General features: G+C 39.1%; 1 protein-coding gene across 2 annotated transcripts in view; it reads left to right on the plus strand.

The window, feature by feature from the left end:
- Window positions 1-18,485, plus strand: part of cntn4 (contactin 4) — a 174,816-nt gene that overhangs the window by 71,078 nt on the left and 85,253 nt on the right. For both annotated transcript variants that reach the window (XM_022199057.2, XM_022199056.2), the window contains exon 5: window positions 16,579-16,674. In XM_022199057.2, the coding sequence (XP_022054749.1) occupies window positions 16,579-16,674 (96 nt within the window). The remainder of the gene's footprint in view (window positions 1-16,578; window positions 16,675-18,485) is intronic.

Raw genomic sequence — 18,485 nt, forward strand, 5'->3', positions numbered from 1 at the left:
TGCATCAGCTAACACATTTGACAGAGGTTTCTTGACAGTTTAGCATTAGCATTGCTTGTGAGATGATGGATCATTACCTAGAATACAGTTTGATCAGTTTGAGTGATGCTACTTCAACTTCCACCTCTTTAAAGAACAAAGAATGCCAAAAAACAGTCTAAGATGCAAAGTCAGCACTGTCACTTTTGCAGATTAATGCTTTTTTAATGACTCTTTTATACTGATTTCTGAACAGCAGGATGATAGATTGTTTGAAGGATCTTGATGAGTCTAACTGACAGCCTCTGAACTTCATATTCCAACAGCAGGAGTGAGTCAATAGATTTCTACTGTATGTGCCAGTTATTGGACAGCCATAAATGATGACATTAACAGCAAGTGAGTGATTGCTTGCTCAGATTAGTTTCTGGGCTTCAGCGTTTGGGGACAAGGCCACCGATATGTCTCAGGCGATTTGTTTGGTCCCATGGACCAGTAGGAAGTCATTCCACAATCTGATTCTGTTGGTGAATTTCCACTATGATAGGATGGCGGTTCCATCAATTGTTGGGCTCTGACCTTACCAGCCTTCAGTTGTTGTCACAAAGTCAAGGCGTGCATGTATGACCGAGTGTCATCTGTCTTCTTTATTACTCTTGGTATAGCTTAATTAACTCCACAGTGTGATTGAATGGTGAAGGTTCAAGCGGATAATTTAAAGGGTAACTGGTCTTACTGGAGACTGTCATGTAATTCTTTATAGAAATATAAGGAACTAAAGTGCATGAGTTTTATCTCCTGCAGGGAGAAGGCAGAGATTTCCAGCCCCTGTAACTCCTGGTCAAATACACAAAGTGAATTGTATTACACTTGAGGTATTGGTAGTGTTTCAGCACCAGTCTGCAGTAAAGATCGTAACCTTTTCCCAGTAATTAGCTTTATGCATAATTTGGCTGTGATTTTGACACAAGACAGAGCTTGAGCCTGCTCACACCCCTAATAAGACCAGTGGTAGTTGCAGCTGTCAGAGCCAAAATGGGAGTAATCATTTGAAACTATAAAAATGCACATCTGGTACACCTGAAAGGTCAAAAGTCAAGGAATTTAAAGATTGTCAGGTCTTTTATCTAATATTGCATGATCTTGAGAGCATCTACTTCCAGTAATTGATTTATTTCCTTCTGAAACTGGATGGGCTTGAGAATCAAGGAGTGCATATCACTGAGAATGAAAGTGTCACGGGAACAACTACCTGACTGAAGCATGGATGGGTGGCATTGATGGACATTTGGTTTGCATTTAGTTGTAGCATTGTTTTCGATAAAACCAAATGGAATTTAACATCTAACAACAGGATAGGTGTGGTCAAATTCCCATGAAAAGACCAAAATCAACAATAGATCGATCCTTCTAACAATTATGGTCTGTATATTATATCTTTTTGCCACAGAGCTTCATTGTTGCCCACAAAATACCGAAAACACATCAGTGAGTCGCATAGTCGACATTTCTTGTATTACCGTGAATTCATACACTGTGTTTTGCTTTGAAGCAATCCCACAGATGCTGTCCTGTTGCAGTAAATAGTCATTAGTGCACAAAATGTGTGGCAATTTGCAGCTAAAATATGAAAAAAATAAATGCCTGTTTGAGTCATGTTGTATGAAAACTACAACGCCCAATCATTTAAGGAAATTGTTGGACCTTTTGATTGAACTGGGTGAGGTTGGAGCCAGACATTTTGTTGATTTTGTTCTTTTTCATGTCATTTTAAGTGGATGTTATACCTTTTCAACAAGATCTATGTAATTGCTGCGGACTAATACAAGTAAAAACTTTAAAATGGTCAGAATAAGTGTAACTTCATGCTATGACAGTGGTTTAAGAGAAAAAACATACCTTCTATGACATTTAGTAGTTTTACATTGAAGTGCTGCAGAACTGAAGACTCATTCCTTAATAATGGAGCCAGTGTGGTGTGTGTGATCTCTGTGATACATGTCTTTGATATAACCTTTTATGAACAGCTACCTGTTGAGACTTCTCTGAGCTAACAGATTTGGAACAATTTTGTAGTCTGACCTTGGATTGAAATTAATGCTACAACCTGTATAGTGTCTGCAGTTGTCTGAGTTTCTGTACTGATTGATTCAAATCTTTTTCTGTTTTAGCCAACCCTTTTTATCTAAAACCTTTCTGTGCTTCAGGGACAAACAGAACACAGCACATGCATATAGAGACATTCATTAGAAATGGAGCACTGTCATTGTAGTAGAAACACTATAACATATACCGGGCATTGCAAAAGTTCTGTTACACTCGGTTTCATGATCTTTAGAGACGTTTGCATGTTGGAGTGAAAAATTCCATTAAACAAACTGAAATTTCTGCCTTATAGGCAGGTGTCATTAATACAAATTTGTTCTCCGGTGAAGTTGTATCAAGATGGAAGTCAAAAGAGTTGAGATATCTGCTCTCCTTCGTGCTGGCCACAACAGGTCTGACGGAGCCAAACAGCTGAACATCAGCCGGATGACCGTCCACAGAGTCATGGAGAGGCTCAAGAATGGTAAAGACCTGAAAGATCAGCTGTTAGCTGATTAATTGCTGCTAATAATTTAGCAAAATACAAATATATTAGCCAATAATGCAGAAAATGAAGGACATGCACAAGTGAAAATGGATTGCAGACAATATTGTAGCGATTGCTTGAACTACATGCAGTTTTGTGTTGACAAGCAGAGAGCATTGCGGTGCTTTAGCTAGCAAGGGGCACCATGACAGAGACTTCCATGGCAGTTAGTTGACCTACTGGAGTGTATACAAGGTGTGAGGGCGTCTGTTAGCACTGTGTTCATTGAGCTGAGCAGTCCAGTTTTTTCAGCTTGTGGAAAAAGCACGAATGTCAGTCATTTTATCGACAAATTGATTATTTATTAATATTGCTACAGATTATCAGTTTGCTAAAACTCTCAATTTTACATGCCATATTTGGCAATTTACAAAACTGCCAAATTTAGAGACCAAACCAGAGCTAAAAGACATTTGTCAGAAACACAAGTCAGAGTGAATGCTAATGTAGCTTCATGTCTGTTATGGGTGTACAGGCACCTGTTTGCTGGTCGTGTTAACCGCATAGGGCCATAACAAATGAGTGTCTCATGCGCAGTTTGTTGTTGGATTCTGTCTCCAAATAGCCCCAAAAGATTCTAATACAAAACACCAAAGCAGGAATGGAGCTATAACTCTGCTCTGTGACTACATACCATAAATACATGCATAGCTGACTCTATTATAAACACTAAACTAATTTTTGATGAAATAAGCTGTATACCTCAGTATCTACATGTGTACATGTGTTTCACACATTGTTTTGAACTCTCAGACTTTCTGAGAGAACAGATGTTGCTCAGTGCAATCCTCAAAACGTATTGTACATCACAGGAGGCATAAGTCGCAGTACAGACAGGAAAACAGAATGAAAAAGCATGTTCAGACTGCATTCAGTGTTACCAGTAACCTTAGTGTGTTCATCCGTGGCAGTGTGTTTTGGGAAAGTGCGCTTTAGGAACTCAGTGCCCAATTCCGAAACTAGAGGCATTTAACAACACATCAAACCAGCTGCCTTTGTTGAGTGCTTCACTGTTCTGCTTTCCAGCGTCGATGCCAGTCAGCACACCAGAAAAGAGTTTTGCTCGCTCTGCTCACTCAGTTCGGTCACTGTAGGCTACCTCAACTTTTTCTTTTTCAGCTGACAGCACTTCACCTTCTGCTGTCTTGTGCTGTAACTGTCAGCTGAACAAGACCAAAGAAAGTGTTGAAGGTTCAAATAAATAACTTGTCAACACAGACAAAAAAAGACAAAATCAATAAAGGTGAAATGACCAGACACTGGGAAACTGGTTTTATCTTAACCGTGGGAGTTTCTAATATGTACAAGCGGATACCTTTGTTACAATATCAGATAGTAAATCAAATCTTGTTTAGAGTGTAATAGGGTTGTGTCATATTATTTAGTGAAAATAAGTTTGTTTGAACATTTGTCCAAAACTGGAATGCAAGGTATAGAATCTTAGTGATGGCAAACCAAAATATCTGCTAGTTTCTCGCAAAATCAAATGAATCAGTGCCATAGTTAATTGTTTTGACTCAGCATGAAGGTCAAATGATATTTAATTTTGAACCAGGTCTTAAAATTGATAATGAAATCCTGATAGTGAGTCATTAGAAGCGGGACCTCCTGTTTTTCAAGAACATATTGTTGTTCGGTGAACATGCGCTGCCTTCTAATTCAGTCATTTAGCTCTGGGTGTGAGGGATTTCTGCCTTTTCTTTAATTAAATGGGTATTAGCGGTGTCTTAATCTTGTTCCAGGTGAGTAATCTCTCTAAAAATGCAATATTGGTGTTGCTGAAATTGGAGTGTAGTGTCACTTCAGACGTGTATGCTGGTCTGAACGGAAATCTTACGTTTCCATCTGAATTGTAATGTAAATTTCAGCTTTTTTTCTGTAACATTTCTCATCTTCTGATTTTAATATTCATGGTTACGCACTGTGTGCTCTTTCCTGAACTTGAGTACGTTCTACATTCTGTGGAACAATAGTAAACACAAGATGGAATAAAACTCTTCACTCTGCCCTCTTCGGCACAATGATATTCCTCAGTTAACATTTGTTAGTCTACATGCTCCGTGACGCCTTCAAGGTTATTCTTTCAAATTGGCACGACTCCAGATGCTTCAGCCTTCCTCTCCGTGTCTCAAACTTTTGATGGATGATGGTACTCCTAGCGAGGGTTGTGGCTGTCTACCTCCTGAGGCAAGGATAACTGATGGGCGTTGTGCGCTCCCACTCAATACCCACTGCCCTTGATTAGTATGTCTATTGATTCTGTATCAGTGATTATGTAAAAGATGTACACCCATAATTCACACTGATGAACAGGCTGTATATTCAATATTGGAATTACAGCATGGAACTCTTGTATGGGTGGCACTGGCATGGTTGTGCTTTGAATTCAGTGACGAGCTGATTCGGTGTTGAAGTTTCCGCGACCGGCGATGTCAAGAAGGTCCAGCTGTTGATGGAAAAAAATGTTGAAAATATATCAGCCTTGAAACATTATGTTTTTGCGTGGGAGGGTGTATTCACTTACTTGTACGGTCTCATCAGTGTCAGACAAGCTCATATTTTGTAAAGCATTTAAGGGTGAAAATTCCTGGTGTCACCGGAGTAGGCTTTAAAACCTGGAGGGGAAACATGAATACCTCATTTAAATGCAAATAAATCCTTTGGACTCCTCTCAGCTGTTGTGATAATGTGGAGTGTGTATATTGACTTAGTTAATGAGGTGTAAATAGCTAATGGGTATACACTGGCTCTTACTTTTTATCTGCAGTACACTATCAAGATATCACTCTTAAGAACCTGCTATAAAGTGGCACAACAGGATCTACTGCTTAGCTCTTTAACTGTCCGTCCACTTCAAATAGTGCAAGCTGTCTTTGATGATAAATGGAGGGAAGTAGAGATGTCCCTAAGAAAAAGGCTCAGCAGTGTCACTACTATTTATTTTAACTAAACTCTTTGGTAGCAGTGTACACCAGAATGGCTGTTAAAGGAATTTTTCACCCATTTACACAAAATCTAAATCTGCTTACTTGTCTTAAACTGGCAGAATAGACCCTGAATGAATCTGTTGTTTGAGAAAACCTTTGACAGCTTTGAGCTATTTTTAAGGTAATGCAGGCAAAAAGCCTACCTTGCAGAGCCGAGGAGTTTGGTGTTAACCGGTCTGTTGGGGCAGAATTCAGCAATCATGCAGGTTTCAAATTTGAGCACATATTTCTGACAGTGAAGATATCTCTCACTTAGTGGAAAGAGCTAGAAAAGTGTGAACAATATCAGTGAAATGACAATGTTTGTTTGTATCTCCATAACCACCCCGATATCGCTAGAAAAATGACATTACTGGGCATTTTTTGAAGGAGGTTAAAATGAGAAGAGAAAATCTCGTGAAACTGTATGGGGAAAAAATACTTGCAAAATCCCAGAACTTTTCAAAAAGATGACGGTGCTATCACTGTCGCAGCTTTTAGATGCATTTTTAACCAAGCTATAATCTTTTCTTAAACCTAACCAACTAGTTTAGCTGTCTATTAACAATAAACCTAGAATTTAAAGATATATTTTGACAATCTAGAAAAGAAAATGGTTGTATATCCAATCACTGTGGATTTTCTTGCTCTTTATACAGCCTTGGTTGTAAACAAAATAAGTTGTTTCTGTAGACGCTCATATGTGGTTTGGGTGTGAGGACAGAACACTGCAAAGGTATCCAATTTAGTGATTAAAGACGGGGATGAAATCTTCTAGTTATGTGTGAACGGTCACAAGTCAGTGGAACAGTAATGCAACATACCACATTGTATCAATTTCCATTTTGGGAAATATAGAATCCATATTTTATTCTTTTTAAATGGACCAGGACTATAGGCCTAAATGGGACCTCCTGCACATTCTAGTAAGCTGTTATCATCCAATTTAATGGTGGTTGAGTTTCAAATTTGCCACTTCCAGTCAAATTTCTACCCGAGAGACTTGACTTTGGCCATTCCTAGAGTTTGTTTAGCTTTCAGTTGCTGTTTTTAATGCAATAAAAACAGCGACTGGTATTACTGGTATTTTCCAAAATGACTTGTTTGATTTTCATAAGATTCCACCGGCCAAACTCTGTTGCTACGTATGCCATATATTGCAAAGCTACGGCTCAAGAAATAGCTGATGCTATTGAAAATATTTTATCAATCAGCAGAATGAATTGTAATCACAAACTATATGGGAAAACATGAACATAGTCTCACGCCTGAAAGTGAAGGCAATGTGGAAGTGCCTTAATCAGACACTTCCTCTAACACCCAACAGGGGGCAACTCCTGTGATTCCAAAAATCAACCTAACCGTATAAGAAAATGAACCAACTTCTCGTTTGATCTGTAACCTTGGCAAACATTTTCCTAATGCGTTTATGGTTTCAATTGCTGGTTTAACATCTCTGTCAGTACAGTGTGATGTTCATTTTCTAACTAATGGTCCCATTTAGAGTAAAATAGATACTAAGGAAGGCCATGCTTTAGGGCGAGATTACGCTGTGATTGACAGATCACTATCTTATCGCCATGCATAGTGTCCTCAAGTTGTTTAAGGCTTCACAACAGTAGTCCACAAACAAGCATCCATCTATGGAGCCTAGAAAGTGGTGTAGGTTCTTTCTGGCCTGTATGTACACTAGTAATATGCACTGATTGTGGCCATTTAATGGGCTGAGAACATCTAAATCGGCTGACTAGAACATCCTAATCCCTCCTGCATCTATTTTAATACGTACGTTATGAGATGCCCAAATTTACTGAGGCGCAAAACCAAAAATATCTGTAGTAATCCCATTTATATCAGTTCTAAAATTAGTACCGACAACTTTTGTGCAGCTCTACACCTTACAAATCCTGAGAGAACTTAAGTTATCATCTTTTTTTTTTTATTCCATTCCACCCCAGATGGTTTGGATGGAGAATAAGATTTGCTCTCATGCATATTGATTATGAACAGCTAGGTACAACTCCCACAACACTATAATCTATATTTATCACCTTCAATTCACGTTGACACTGATTTGCAGAGGTAATTTTGGAGGATGTGGTTTGTGCTGCCGTTTTTGTCTCATCCATTTATTTCAGTGACCAGATATGGGAAAAAAATAATCAAGCATCATGAATACGAACTCCAAAATGGCCATAAAGTACAATAACAATAAAAGCAAATTGGTACCAACAGAGCTGTGATACACGTACACTATCCACTTGTAGACAAAGAGCATCCTTAAGGAGCAGCAGGTTGTGATGAATCTAACGGTCACGGTTGGACGGGCTTGTTAAAGTATGATAAGTTGTGCTGGCATTTGGAAAGCTCATATGTCTGGGATGTGATCATCAGCCTAATCTGGATCATTGTTTGTAATGCCAACCCAGGTTTGCAATAATTGATGCTAATGGATCTGGATGGAACATCACATTCACTTCTTCTGAAGCTATTAATCATTGTTACCCACTTCCCTTTCTGAAAATTACACCGGGACTTTTGTGTGGAAAACATTAGCGCCATTCTATAACATTTTAATGAAAATTTAAAAGGACTTGTGTTCACTGTTGTTCCTTTATGTGACAAATTTAATGGATATGTTGTTCGAGATGCTCCTCTCAGGCAAACTCTGTGCTTTCATGCTTTCTTTTGAACATTTGCACAGCTGCGTGTGCTTAGAAAAACATGCCTTTGGTCAAGCCCACCCCCTCCACCGCCGCCACAACATGCATCTAAAGGCGTCGACCGTACCGTGTTGTAAATTGGGCTTTTCGCTGCTCTACCCAAAGCCCCTTTCACAACAATGCTTCTTTTGCTCTTTTTTTGGAGGGGCCTGCAGAGAGTGCATGGGTAGAGGTGGAGGTAGGGGGTTGGATGGGAGGGGCGTGTTGGATTTTACTCACCATTGCAGCATGCTTTCAGCACGGGCAAGGCCATGTGTGCTGCTGTGGACAGGCACAGTCATTGGTTTTAGTGAAGCAGACATCACCACTTCATAAATCAGCTTTGATCTCAGCCAAAATAATGCCAAAAAGATATTTGGGGGGTGGGGGGACAGTGGGGGGGAATAAATTCAATACCTTAGATGTCTCTTGCTTTTGTTGACTTTGTTCTATAGGCTCATATTTTGGGGACGAATAGGGTGCTTTTATCTAACCTTCTATCGGGCCTTTAGATGAAAGTAAGTGCTGGGGTTACTCAAAAAACCTTTTGTTGCCAATTTTGAGTGGATAGGACCCTCCCGACCATCCCCAAAAAGCATTATTTTGTCTATTAATTCAAGATATGTTAGATGAACAATTTTTGTCTTTGTAGCCCGTTACTGTTCTTTCACGAATAGAAAAAGGGACTAATGCGCAGTCAAGATAATTCACTTCTATTCATTTAGCCTAACGAAGAGGGCAGAGGTGGGGGAAAAAAGCTGATATTTCTGCGACAAGCTTTCAGCGGCAATCTCAGAAACACCAGCCAGCTATAAAGCCCACTGACAAGAAGGGAGTCAATTAGCCTTGCTACAACATTAATCACCTTTGAGTGACAGTTAAGAGATGAACCGTGCAGCTCGCATTCCTTAAAAAAAAGCTACTGAAAAGAAGCAATAAAAATAAATCACCTAATTTAAGCGTCGGAGCCAGATTGAATTCCACACACATCATAAACCTTCAAAAAAGCATCTCATATTCAGATCATCAGACATCTCTCCTCAGTCTTTCTTTTTACACTTTGGTCACCGCCCCGCCAAGTGTCAGACAGCAGCTTTTCGCAGCCCAGGATATATAATTTGGACGGACAGTGATTTGTTGCGTAAAAATGACTGCAGACAGCAAGTTTGTCATCCCATCTATGGACTGCACTCAGATGCTCAATTATTCGGGTGTGGGGATGACGTGTTGTTTTTTGCAGTAAGGAGCAGGGACAAACAAGTTCATAAATCAAATGAGCTGATTTACAAGCAAGGGTGAAATCTTTAGTCATCCGATGAGGGTTAAATTATTTACAGTCCTTTAAGATTAAGGTACAATCAGTCATCCGTACATTATAATAAAGTCCTAATAAGTAATGTTGCTAATCTGGGATGTGAAGCTGTGTCTGCACTTTCTCCTTTGTGTGTCTACATGTGCACATGCAGTTTAATTCCACAATTGAATCTTTTCCTGCTTTGATGGTGGTTAAATAATTCACACTTGATTTGACACAGGAAACAGACCCCCTACAGCTTGAATTACCTCATACAGTGCAGGTCAGGAAGGCTTTATTGCAGCAAATAGCAGCATGTCACACTTTGTTGCACTTTGATTTGCTATATTGTATAGAAGATGAAGAAACGGCGACTTACTATTACCAGAATTGGGAATATGATTGGTTATGTCAGTAGATATGGCCTAGTGCAGTGATTTCCAGCTTTCTTGGTTTATGATCCCTTAAAACAATCACCTCTATTTGCACGCCATTACCACAGGTTGTATATGTCTGAGCAATTGTGTGAGAGTTTTCCTTCAAATGTGAGCATTTCCATAGCTTTTGTAATCCCATGATTACACATTTACACATATGTAATCTGGAACATAGCCATGGTTTTAAAAATGATTGCAAAGAAATATCGCTACAAAAAAAAAATATTTTTCTTCTTCATTTTTTCTTGTTTTACATTAATTTTTTATGTAGTTACACAATAGCATTTGTGTCCATTGCATCATATTACTAAATAATGGTGTGGAAGCTGCCAGGAGTATCATACATACATACATATATATATATATATATATATATATATATAATACATATTCTGGTAAAAAGAAAAATCACCCACAGACATATGTAAAACACTACTTTGTTAGTTTTGATTACATGTTTTTCCCCTATCAGCAGCACAGACACTTCATTACAAATAACATCCTTTATTGTAAGTAAAAGTACAGATGCATTACACGTTAAAAAACAAAAAAGTCATAATGCAAAGTTTGTCATTGTGTGTATGTGTGATAGTTATACTATATTTACCGGATTTTTATTGCACTTTAAACATATTAAGGTGAATAAAAGCACTTAAATGTTGCATCTGCATGGTGGAGCTGAAATTTAGTCCTTTATGCACAGTTTAATCTACATATCTACAATTATCTCAGTTAACATTGTCCTAAAAAGTTTATGATCTCAATCACCTTGTTTCAAGTCATTTTGCAAATTATGGTTCCTTGTAGAATAAAATGAACAATAACTTGGGGTATGTATTTGGGCAGGGCTACTCTGATTGAAATGTTGCTCTAAACTTCAGTTGGACTCGTGTCTTTGGCCATTTAATGATTCTGATCTAAGACATCACTCACTTTTAACACTGTTTGGTCATCAACATCTGAAAGAAATATCTGCTTGTCACTATCTAATCTCTGTCGCCATTTGCTGTTTAGTACTAGACAAGTGGCTCACAGTGGGCTTAAAGAGCATTTTTAATGTAATCAGTGTCTTACTGCAGCCATAAAGAAAGCTATGAGAGTGAGCAAACAGTAAAGCTGTGGGCTGAACAACGAGCTAAAAGTCACTATAAAGCTCTATAAAGCTGAGTGGAGCTGCAGGTGTCACTGAAAATTTAATACATAGCAATGGTAATGTATAAATAATCATTTTTGTTGAATCATATATATCTGTATGCAGTTTCTCTAAATGTATGTGTACAACTGTTAAAAAATGCCACAATGTAAAGATGTTGAAATGTGGTGAAGTTGAAGTTTCAGTAACATGAAATGGACATAAATAAAGCACAACCATCTCAAAACTGTTACTTTCTTTCTCAGTTTTGTTGTAGTTGAAGCCCTGCAAGTGATATTTTGGAGCCCCAGGTTGGGAGCGGCAGAGCTTAGTGGTTCTCAAACTGTGGGGCAGACCCCGCCTGGGGGGTATAGAGGCCTCGCATGGGGGAAGAGCATGACCGTGGTGAGAAATGTGGATCGGAGTTGTGAAGTTGAATCAATCTATTTCATGCTGGAACAGTAAACCAAAAAAGAGGAAGCTTTTAGACTTCTATTGCTACCAAGATCCAGGATTCAGACAGTTGTGTAAAATACAAATGGGCAGTAGACAGCTTTCTGACAGGAAAGAAAAGAAAAAAAACAGGCAATGCATGTCAGGCAAACACATCAGTCAAAACCTACTGCCAAAATATTAGATGAAGTCTATCTTGCTTTCATTGTCAGCGTAACAGAAAAGCCTCGTGTTTTTTTCTGTCTACAAGCTCATTACGGTCTTATTTTGGTGAAAAGACATTTATCCATGATTGTCAATAGCTGAGAGAAATTAGCTTGGTGAGGGAGGCATGACAGGAAAACTCTAACTGCCACACTAAATGCTTCCAAAGTTTCAGAGTCCTTCATAGTCACACATCTGCTCTCCCCCCACACCAACACAACCAGCCCTTGACGAAAACCACTGCAGCACAGTGGCTTCATTTCCACTGCAGCTGGCGAGCAACTGGAGCACAAATGCCCCCAGTTACAATCGGCTCATGGGGTCTCGCTCTCCATCCTCACGGCTAGTTGTGCTACCAGCAGACCAGAGCGCATTCAGCAGGAACCTCAGCCCCGTTTCCTCAGCGGTAGACTCCTACAAGTGTGTTTTGACAACGCGCTTTTAAAAGTGAAATAATCCATAGTGTCCTGTGTGTGTGTGCCAGGAAGGCATCTGGGCTGTCCAAGATGCTTTTCTCAGCTGCTGTATCTCACTGAGCCGAGGTGCAAACACCCCAGAGACACAGAGAGGAAAACAAAAGCAACGTCTTGCTGCAGTTTTTTTGGTTTGCACTAACATCACAATATACTTCTTTTTTTTTTCAGCAGTGATAACCAAGAATACTGAGATTGTTTTAGATATTTTACAGACTGCACCTGGGAGCCAGCCCTCAAATTCCTGTTCATAATGTCACGAATTATGTGTTTTGTCTGTTTTGGTTTTTTTTGGTTCATTTTTATATCAATGAGGTAGACCCATCCAGTTAACCCCTAAGGGCCGAATCTGGCATTAATCTTTAAAGAAAAAAAATCGTAATTCCTCCTTTAATAGATCTTAAGAATCTCAAATAGCCAGTAGTTAAACTGTGCTCGTAGTTTAAGAAGAGATTTATGTTTAAAGAAATAATTAAAGGCTGCCTCTTAACTGACTTGTCCTACAGCCAATACGACGCATATTAACTGACCTTATAGTCCTCTTCATAAATCAGTGAGCCCAATAATTTTACATTCAGATCACTCGGAGCTGAACTAATCAGTTATCTCATTTCAAAGTGGATTGGTTGCAGTTTTGCGACAAGCAGGTCTTCAAAGAGAGCACCGCTGATGCTCACACTGACTAGACAATATGCTGCGTATTGTAGAACAAGGTTAATTAAGGTTAATTAATCCAATTTGGAGAGTATGTATGGATAAATCAGAGACGCTACATCGCACGTCTTTGGATATTAATTTTCTGTCTGTCTGAGTCACATTTTTCAGTGACCTTTGACCTCAGAGCAGCCACTGAATTTACTAATTTGCAAACAAAATGCTGAAATTGTATAAAAACAAAGTCAAATTGTAAAAGATGAGGCATTTAATTTATCCATTTGCCATGTTATTTCAAATTGTATTAAAGGATTTCATGTTTTCTCTTCATTTATTTCAAATGTCTGTGTGTCATTACGCCGGATTGCTTAACAGCTGTCAGGTTTAAGCAGTTCCCACAGGAACATATTTATCCCTCTACTACCCAAGTTATCGGTGCAGACATGGAGACTCCATGTGATGTGTGAATTCCATTTACCAAGCTCTACACACCATTAGTGCAGCCAGTTGTTGGAAGTGGTTATGACCTGCTGTTGTTTCCATCAATTGTCAAAAGAAAATTAGCTCAGTTTAACACTACTTTTGGTGTCAAATCCATACCAGGAGTACCTTTCCAATGTTCGGTGGTGGTGGGCGTGATGAATGAAAGGTAACCTGATTACCACCGGAGCTATTAAAATCCCTCATGTGTGACCTGCCAAGGCAACCCTCTCTGCTAAGCGGCACGGCTGCAGATTGCTGTGTGCCTCATATTAGTGGATGTGTGTCACTATTGATTTCAACACTTTCTTTTTCTCATAATGTATTTAGCTCATGCTGGACTTGTGTTCGTTATTTGCAACACAACAGTACAGGGTGGAGGGAGTCCTCGTCCTTTTCATTTTCTCCTGCTCTCAAGTGTGTCTCTTCAGGCGTAGTTATTTAGCAGGTTTCCTATATACCGTATGTTCTCTGTTACATACAGCCTGCCGTTCAAAATAAAAACACATCCAGGAGAGAAAATTAAACCACGCAAGTAATATACCAGCAAAGTAGGAAGCTCTTAAGGATCAGACAGCCATGTCGTACAAAGCAGACAGAGCTGAAGCACTGAGGGGCAACGGATATGCGTTTCCATCCACCTGTTTTCATGTGCATTTTTAATTTGGGTTTTAAAACAAAGGCTCTGCGGCATTTCAAAACAACATCCAAATATTGCAAAGCAGATTTTATGCTTTTTTTGTGAAGCAGAAAAGCAGAATGTAGCTACATTTATGTTTCCCTGCTGTTCTTTTAAATGCATTATCTCATTATGTCCTCTTCTTTTGACATGGTTTAACAGCACCTGAATGGAAAATTGGTACAACCGGAAGTTTGTCTTGATGACGCTGAATACCCAATATCTGGATATTTGGATGGAAACACATTTTAATTGCATCCCTTTTTTTCTGAAAATATTTGATCCTCTTTAAAAACATCTTAACTAATGTCCAAGAATTTAATTGCATTCAATCTCTTGTGAGCATTTAAGTGTATATATAGATGGATATTAGAAATGCTTTTCTTAGATTTTTTTTCTAGTTTTTCGCCTAAAAATTGACAGATGCTTTCAGCTGAAAAGGATTTTTATCCAGATTTTGCATGCAATATATGTAGGGTTTCCTCATGATGACACACTGTAGTTTTCTTGATGCTGAGATAATACTTTCAGAATCTGACAGCAGGTGTAGAGCTGACAGCTCACTGTAGAAGACCTGTAACAGGCCCTTTAGCAGTCTATTATTGGTTGTATAGAGATGCAAGACAGATTCAAGGTGAAAGTTGCAGAGACAAGAGGGCGGAATGGAGAGAAATTGCGGATTACAGTGAGATGTGCTATTTCAGTGCCATGGATTTATCATTAAACGGCAATCTGCCGATATTTAAGCAGCACAACTGCTGATAGGCTATTTCAGCACCATGGCCAGCGCCATGGATTTCACCAGTAATTTGTGAAAACCTCAGTCAGAGAAAGGACAGGAAAGTAAGGCAGACGAAACTAGCAAGGCAGGCAACTGAGGATAGACGGCAAACAGTTTGATATTCATGCTGGATGCCCGATACAGTCACACAGCCAAACAATCAGCATTATTTAGTCACAGCAACCCACACATGACAACAAAATGCAAGTGTGAAAGCAACGTGAGACCTGCTACTGTTGCTACGATAAAAGAAAAAGCAGCAACAAACAACGCTGTTTTTGAAAAAGACCACACAGTCAGCATCTATGACAATATCACCCCAAATAGTAAATATGAAGCAACAGTAGCTGTCAGCTGGAATGCAGTTCAGCAAAAATTGAGTCAAACGTAGCCCAAAATGTCCACTATCCAAAAAACATCCAGCACAAGTGATCATGTCATATTCAGACATGTTCTCAAACTATATACAGTAATATGATTCGAGCAACATATCCTCTAATTCATCCTTCTCTTATTAATAGTAATATCCCTGTCTATGGAGAGTAAATTCACGTGTGGAGATCAGTTATTTTTAATTAACTTCTGACTGCTGAAACTGCATTTTACATCTGCAATCCTGTTTTGTACAATTAAAAATAGGGATTTTGGGGAATGGCTTCTCGTATCCTTGCAGATAATGAATGACAGAACTCTAACTTTTTGTTTTTAAATACAGTCAAGGCACTCTAAACAAATAAAAGCGTGTTCAGTCAGACAAATTGGACCCAAAGAGGGTCCTTTGTAATTCGATCAAACTGTGAGCCTCAGGCATCCATACCCTACAGATAGAAGAGAAGGAAATGTTTATTTCCTCTGAAAATATACATATATATTTTACAAATCATCACAGATCAAAAATGATCACAGAATAAAGCAGTATATGTTGCTGTTTTTTTCAGCATTAATTCATGCTACCTGTGCTTATTTCCATAGAACTTTCAACTTTTAATACTAGCTAACCAGTTATTGCCGTCTTTTTCCGGCGAAAGTCCCAATTGGGGCCCCTTAATTCAACTTATTTCTGATCCTTGTGGCACCATCACAACGAGTCTTGGATATCTACAGCGCAGATGCACACAGGGGGTGATTTGGCCTGAGGCAAAGCCAAAGGCTGTTTACCGCCCCAAAAAATTTCAATTTGTTAGTGCAGAAGGTTCAGACAGTCCTTTAACTATTATTTTCACTTCTTAAAATGTTCCAGAGCTGCAGAGTTTTCGTGTTTCTGTATTCCTATATTATTTGCTTTACACACTTACGAGGGAGGACAGCGGTTCAGTGGTTTTGCGCTGCGGTTTGATGCACTCTGAGCTTGAACCTTTGGCCCCTTGGAGTTTACAAGTACCGTATTTGTCAGGATAAAGCTTCAGTTTCTTCCTACAGTCCAAAGAAATATAGGCCAGGAACTTTCTGGTGCCCTGCAAGTGTGCGGTGTGTTTATCTGTGTGAGCTCTATAATAAACGGGCAACCTGTTGTGAGTGTTTCCTCGCCTGCTGCATGCTGCTTTAGGCGCCATGTGATGTGACCTTGAATAGGAGTGAGAAGGAGGCAAAACATAGCAGCAAAGAAAACAGCAATTTGCTCATGACAGAGTTCTCATGTTTTTATGATCAATTGTAGCAGCCTCTGACTGGTGGGGATATTTTACTTACAGCTTATTAATTTTATTTTTCAGACTTGGAAAACTTCAAGACTCACAGAAGAAGCTCAGTTTCGGTCCGGGAAGGTCAAGGAGTGGTTCTGCTGTGCGGCCCTCCACCGCATTCTGGAGGTAAGACAAAATATTCTCCTTTTTTTAATGGCTAATCAACGCAGATGTCTTTCTCTCACTGAAAAGGTGAAGTTAACTAGATGTAAATGGAAAAAAAAAAGTGTGTGACACTGTAGTGTTTGAAGTGCTTTCAAATGGGTGTTTGGCTTTTGGTGTGTGCTTGCATTGGTGCTCTTCAAGTTCGAGCTGTTTCAGAGGCACCTTTGACTCGACAATCAACACCTTATATTTGCCGCTCTGGATAACGAGAGATTTCACATGATCCTAGCATTGCATAGGTGTGATCAGTCTTAGCTGAGCCATGGGAGGTGCGACAGCCCTGCCGTCAGGAGCCTGAAGCTGAATCTGCTTTGATTAGAGCTTTGTTTTTCTGCTTCCATTCCGCAGCAGTTTAATTAAACTATTGTTCAGTCCTGCTTGTGCGCCACCGTTTGTACTCAAGCTGAAGACAAGCATAGCCTGAAGTATAGAAGGCATAATAAGGTGCAAATTATTTACTCGGATGTAAATAGGACGATCAATACCAGAATGAGCTTCAGTTAAAGTAGCATAAAGACTGGAGAGCCAAATTTCCTAAATGTGTTAAGTGTCTCTGCCAGAAGGAGACAAAAGTTCCACACTGCAGCTTTAACATTGTTTTGCACCATTTCTCAGTTGTCTACAGATGCTTTTACAAATTCAACTATATCTTACAATTTTTTTTTCAGAAATTATTGCTTTGTTTGTATCATATGCACAATTTATTCATGATTTTTTTTAGAGATATAGATGAATGTATTTACTGTGACATCAGTCACTGGTTTGTGGATTATGGTTTTGAAACATCGTGTTTCCTTATATGGATGTCGCCATCGTGGTCTTTTTGAAACTGATTTTATTGTGTGAAGGTTGGATCGGACAGAGAACTCAAGTACACTAAGCACTGCCCTAATATATGTCTTGGTTTATTGTCTATTTGATATAAGTGGGAAAATCATTAAGGGAATGAACATCATGTTGTAGTCAAAAAATATTGAAACTCGGGATTGAAACCAGCAGAAAAATGTTTGCTGAGGTGACTGATTATAGAAGTAGCAGCACTTTTTCATTAACATCTATATAATCAGACTTCTTTATGCAATCACAGGAGTCGTCCCCTGCTGGCTGTTAGAAAGAATGCAGGTTTAAGGCACAAGCTTTTTGAACTGGACTATTGGTCTATCTTTTATGCACAGTCTGGGGTTTTACAGGAGCTTATATACAGGTACTTGTCATTTGATGGTTGATGTAGCTTCAGACATGAATATGGCATTAATGTCCTCAATGGTTTGGTGCAAAAAAAACAACAAAAAAAAAAACAAGGGAATTTTCCCAAACTGTCAAAATACTGGATTTTCAATGGGGCTTTTCATTCAGCTGCTACACACATAGAAATTAAAGTGTTAATGTGCTAAATTTCTAAATTAAAATACATTTTCTAAGAAAGATTGTATCCTTTGGAGCCTCCTCTCTTAACTTACTGGAACTGCTAAGTGGAACAGCTGCTTGGATTACACCCCTCCAGCTGACAGAACCTAACAGATATTACTGATTCGTACGTGTCAGCTGTGAAATGCCGCTTGCCTGGAATTGATTGTAATTGTTTGGATCTTGCATCCTTTTGGGGGTTTTACCTGGTGAAAGCTTGGCACACTCTGTGGCCATCTGGAATTTCAGATTTATTTGCAAATAGTTGAACTGACACCCCTGTATTTGTTTGTTCTTTACGCTGTGAACAGTTGCCTCACTGCCTCTCTTCATATCTGCCAATTTGTGCTGAAGTAATCCAATTA

The sequence above is a fragment of the Acanthochromis polyacanthus genome, chromosome 5 (genome assembly GCF_021347895.1).
Source record: "Acanthochromis polyacanthus isolate Apoly-LR-REF ecotype Palm Island chromosome 5, KAUST_Apoly_ChrSc, whole genome shotgun sequence".
In the NCBI taxonomy this organism is placed as follows: Eukaryota; Metazoa; Chordata; class Actinopteri; family Pomacentridae; genus Acanthochromis; species Acanthochromis polyacanthus.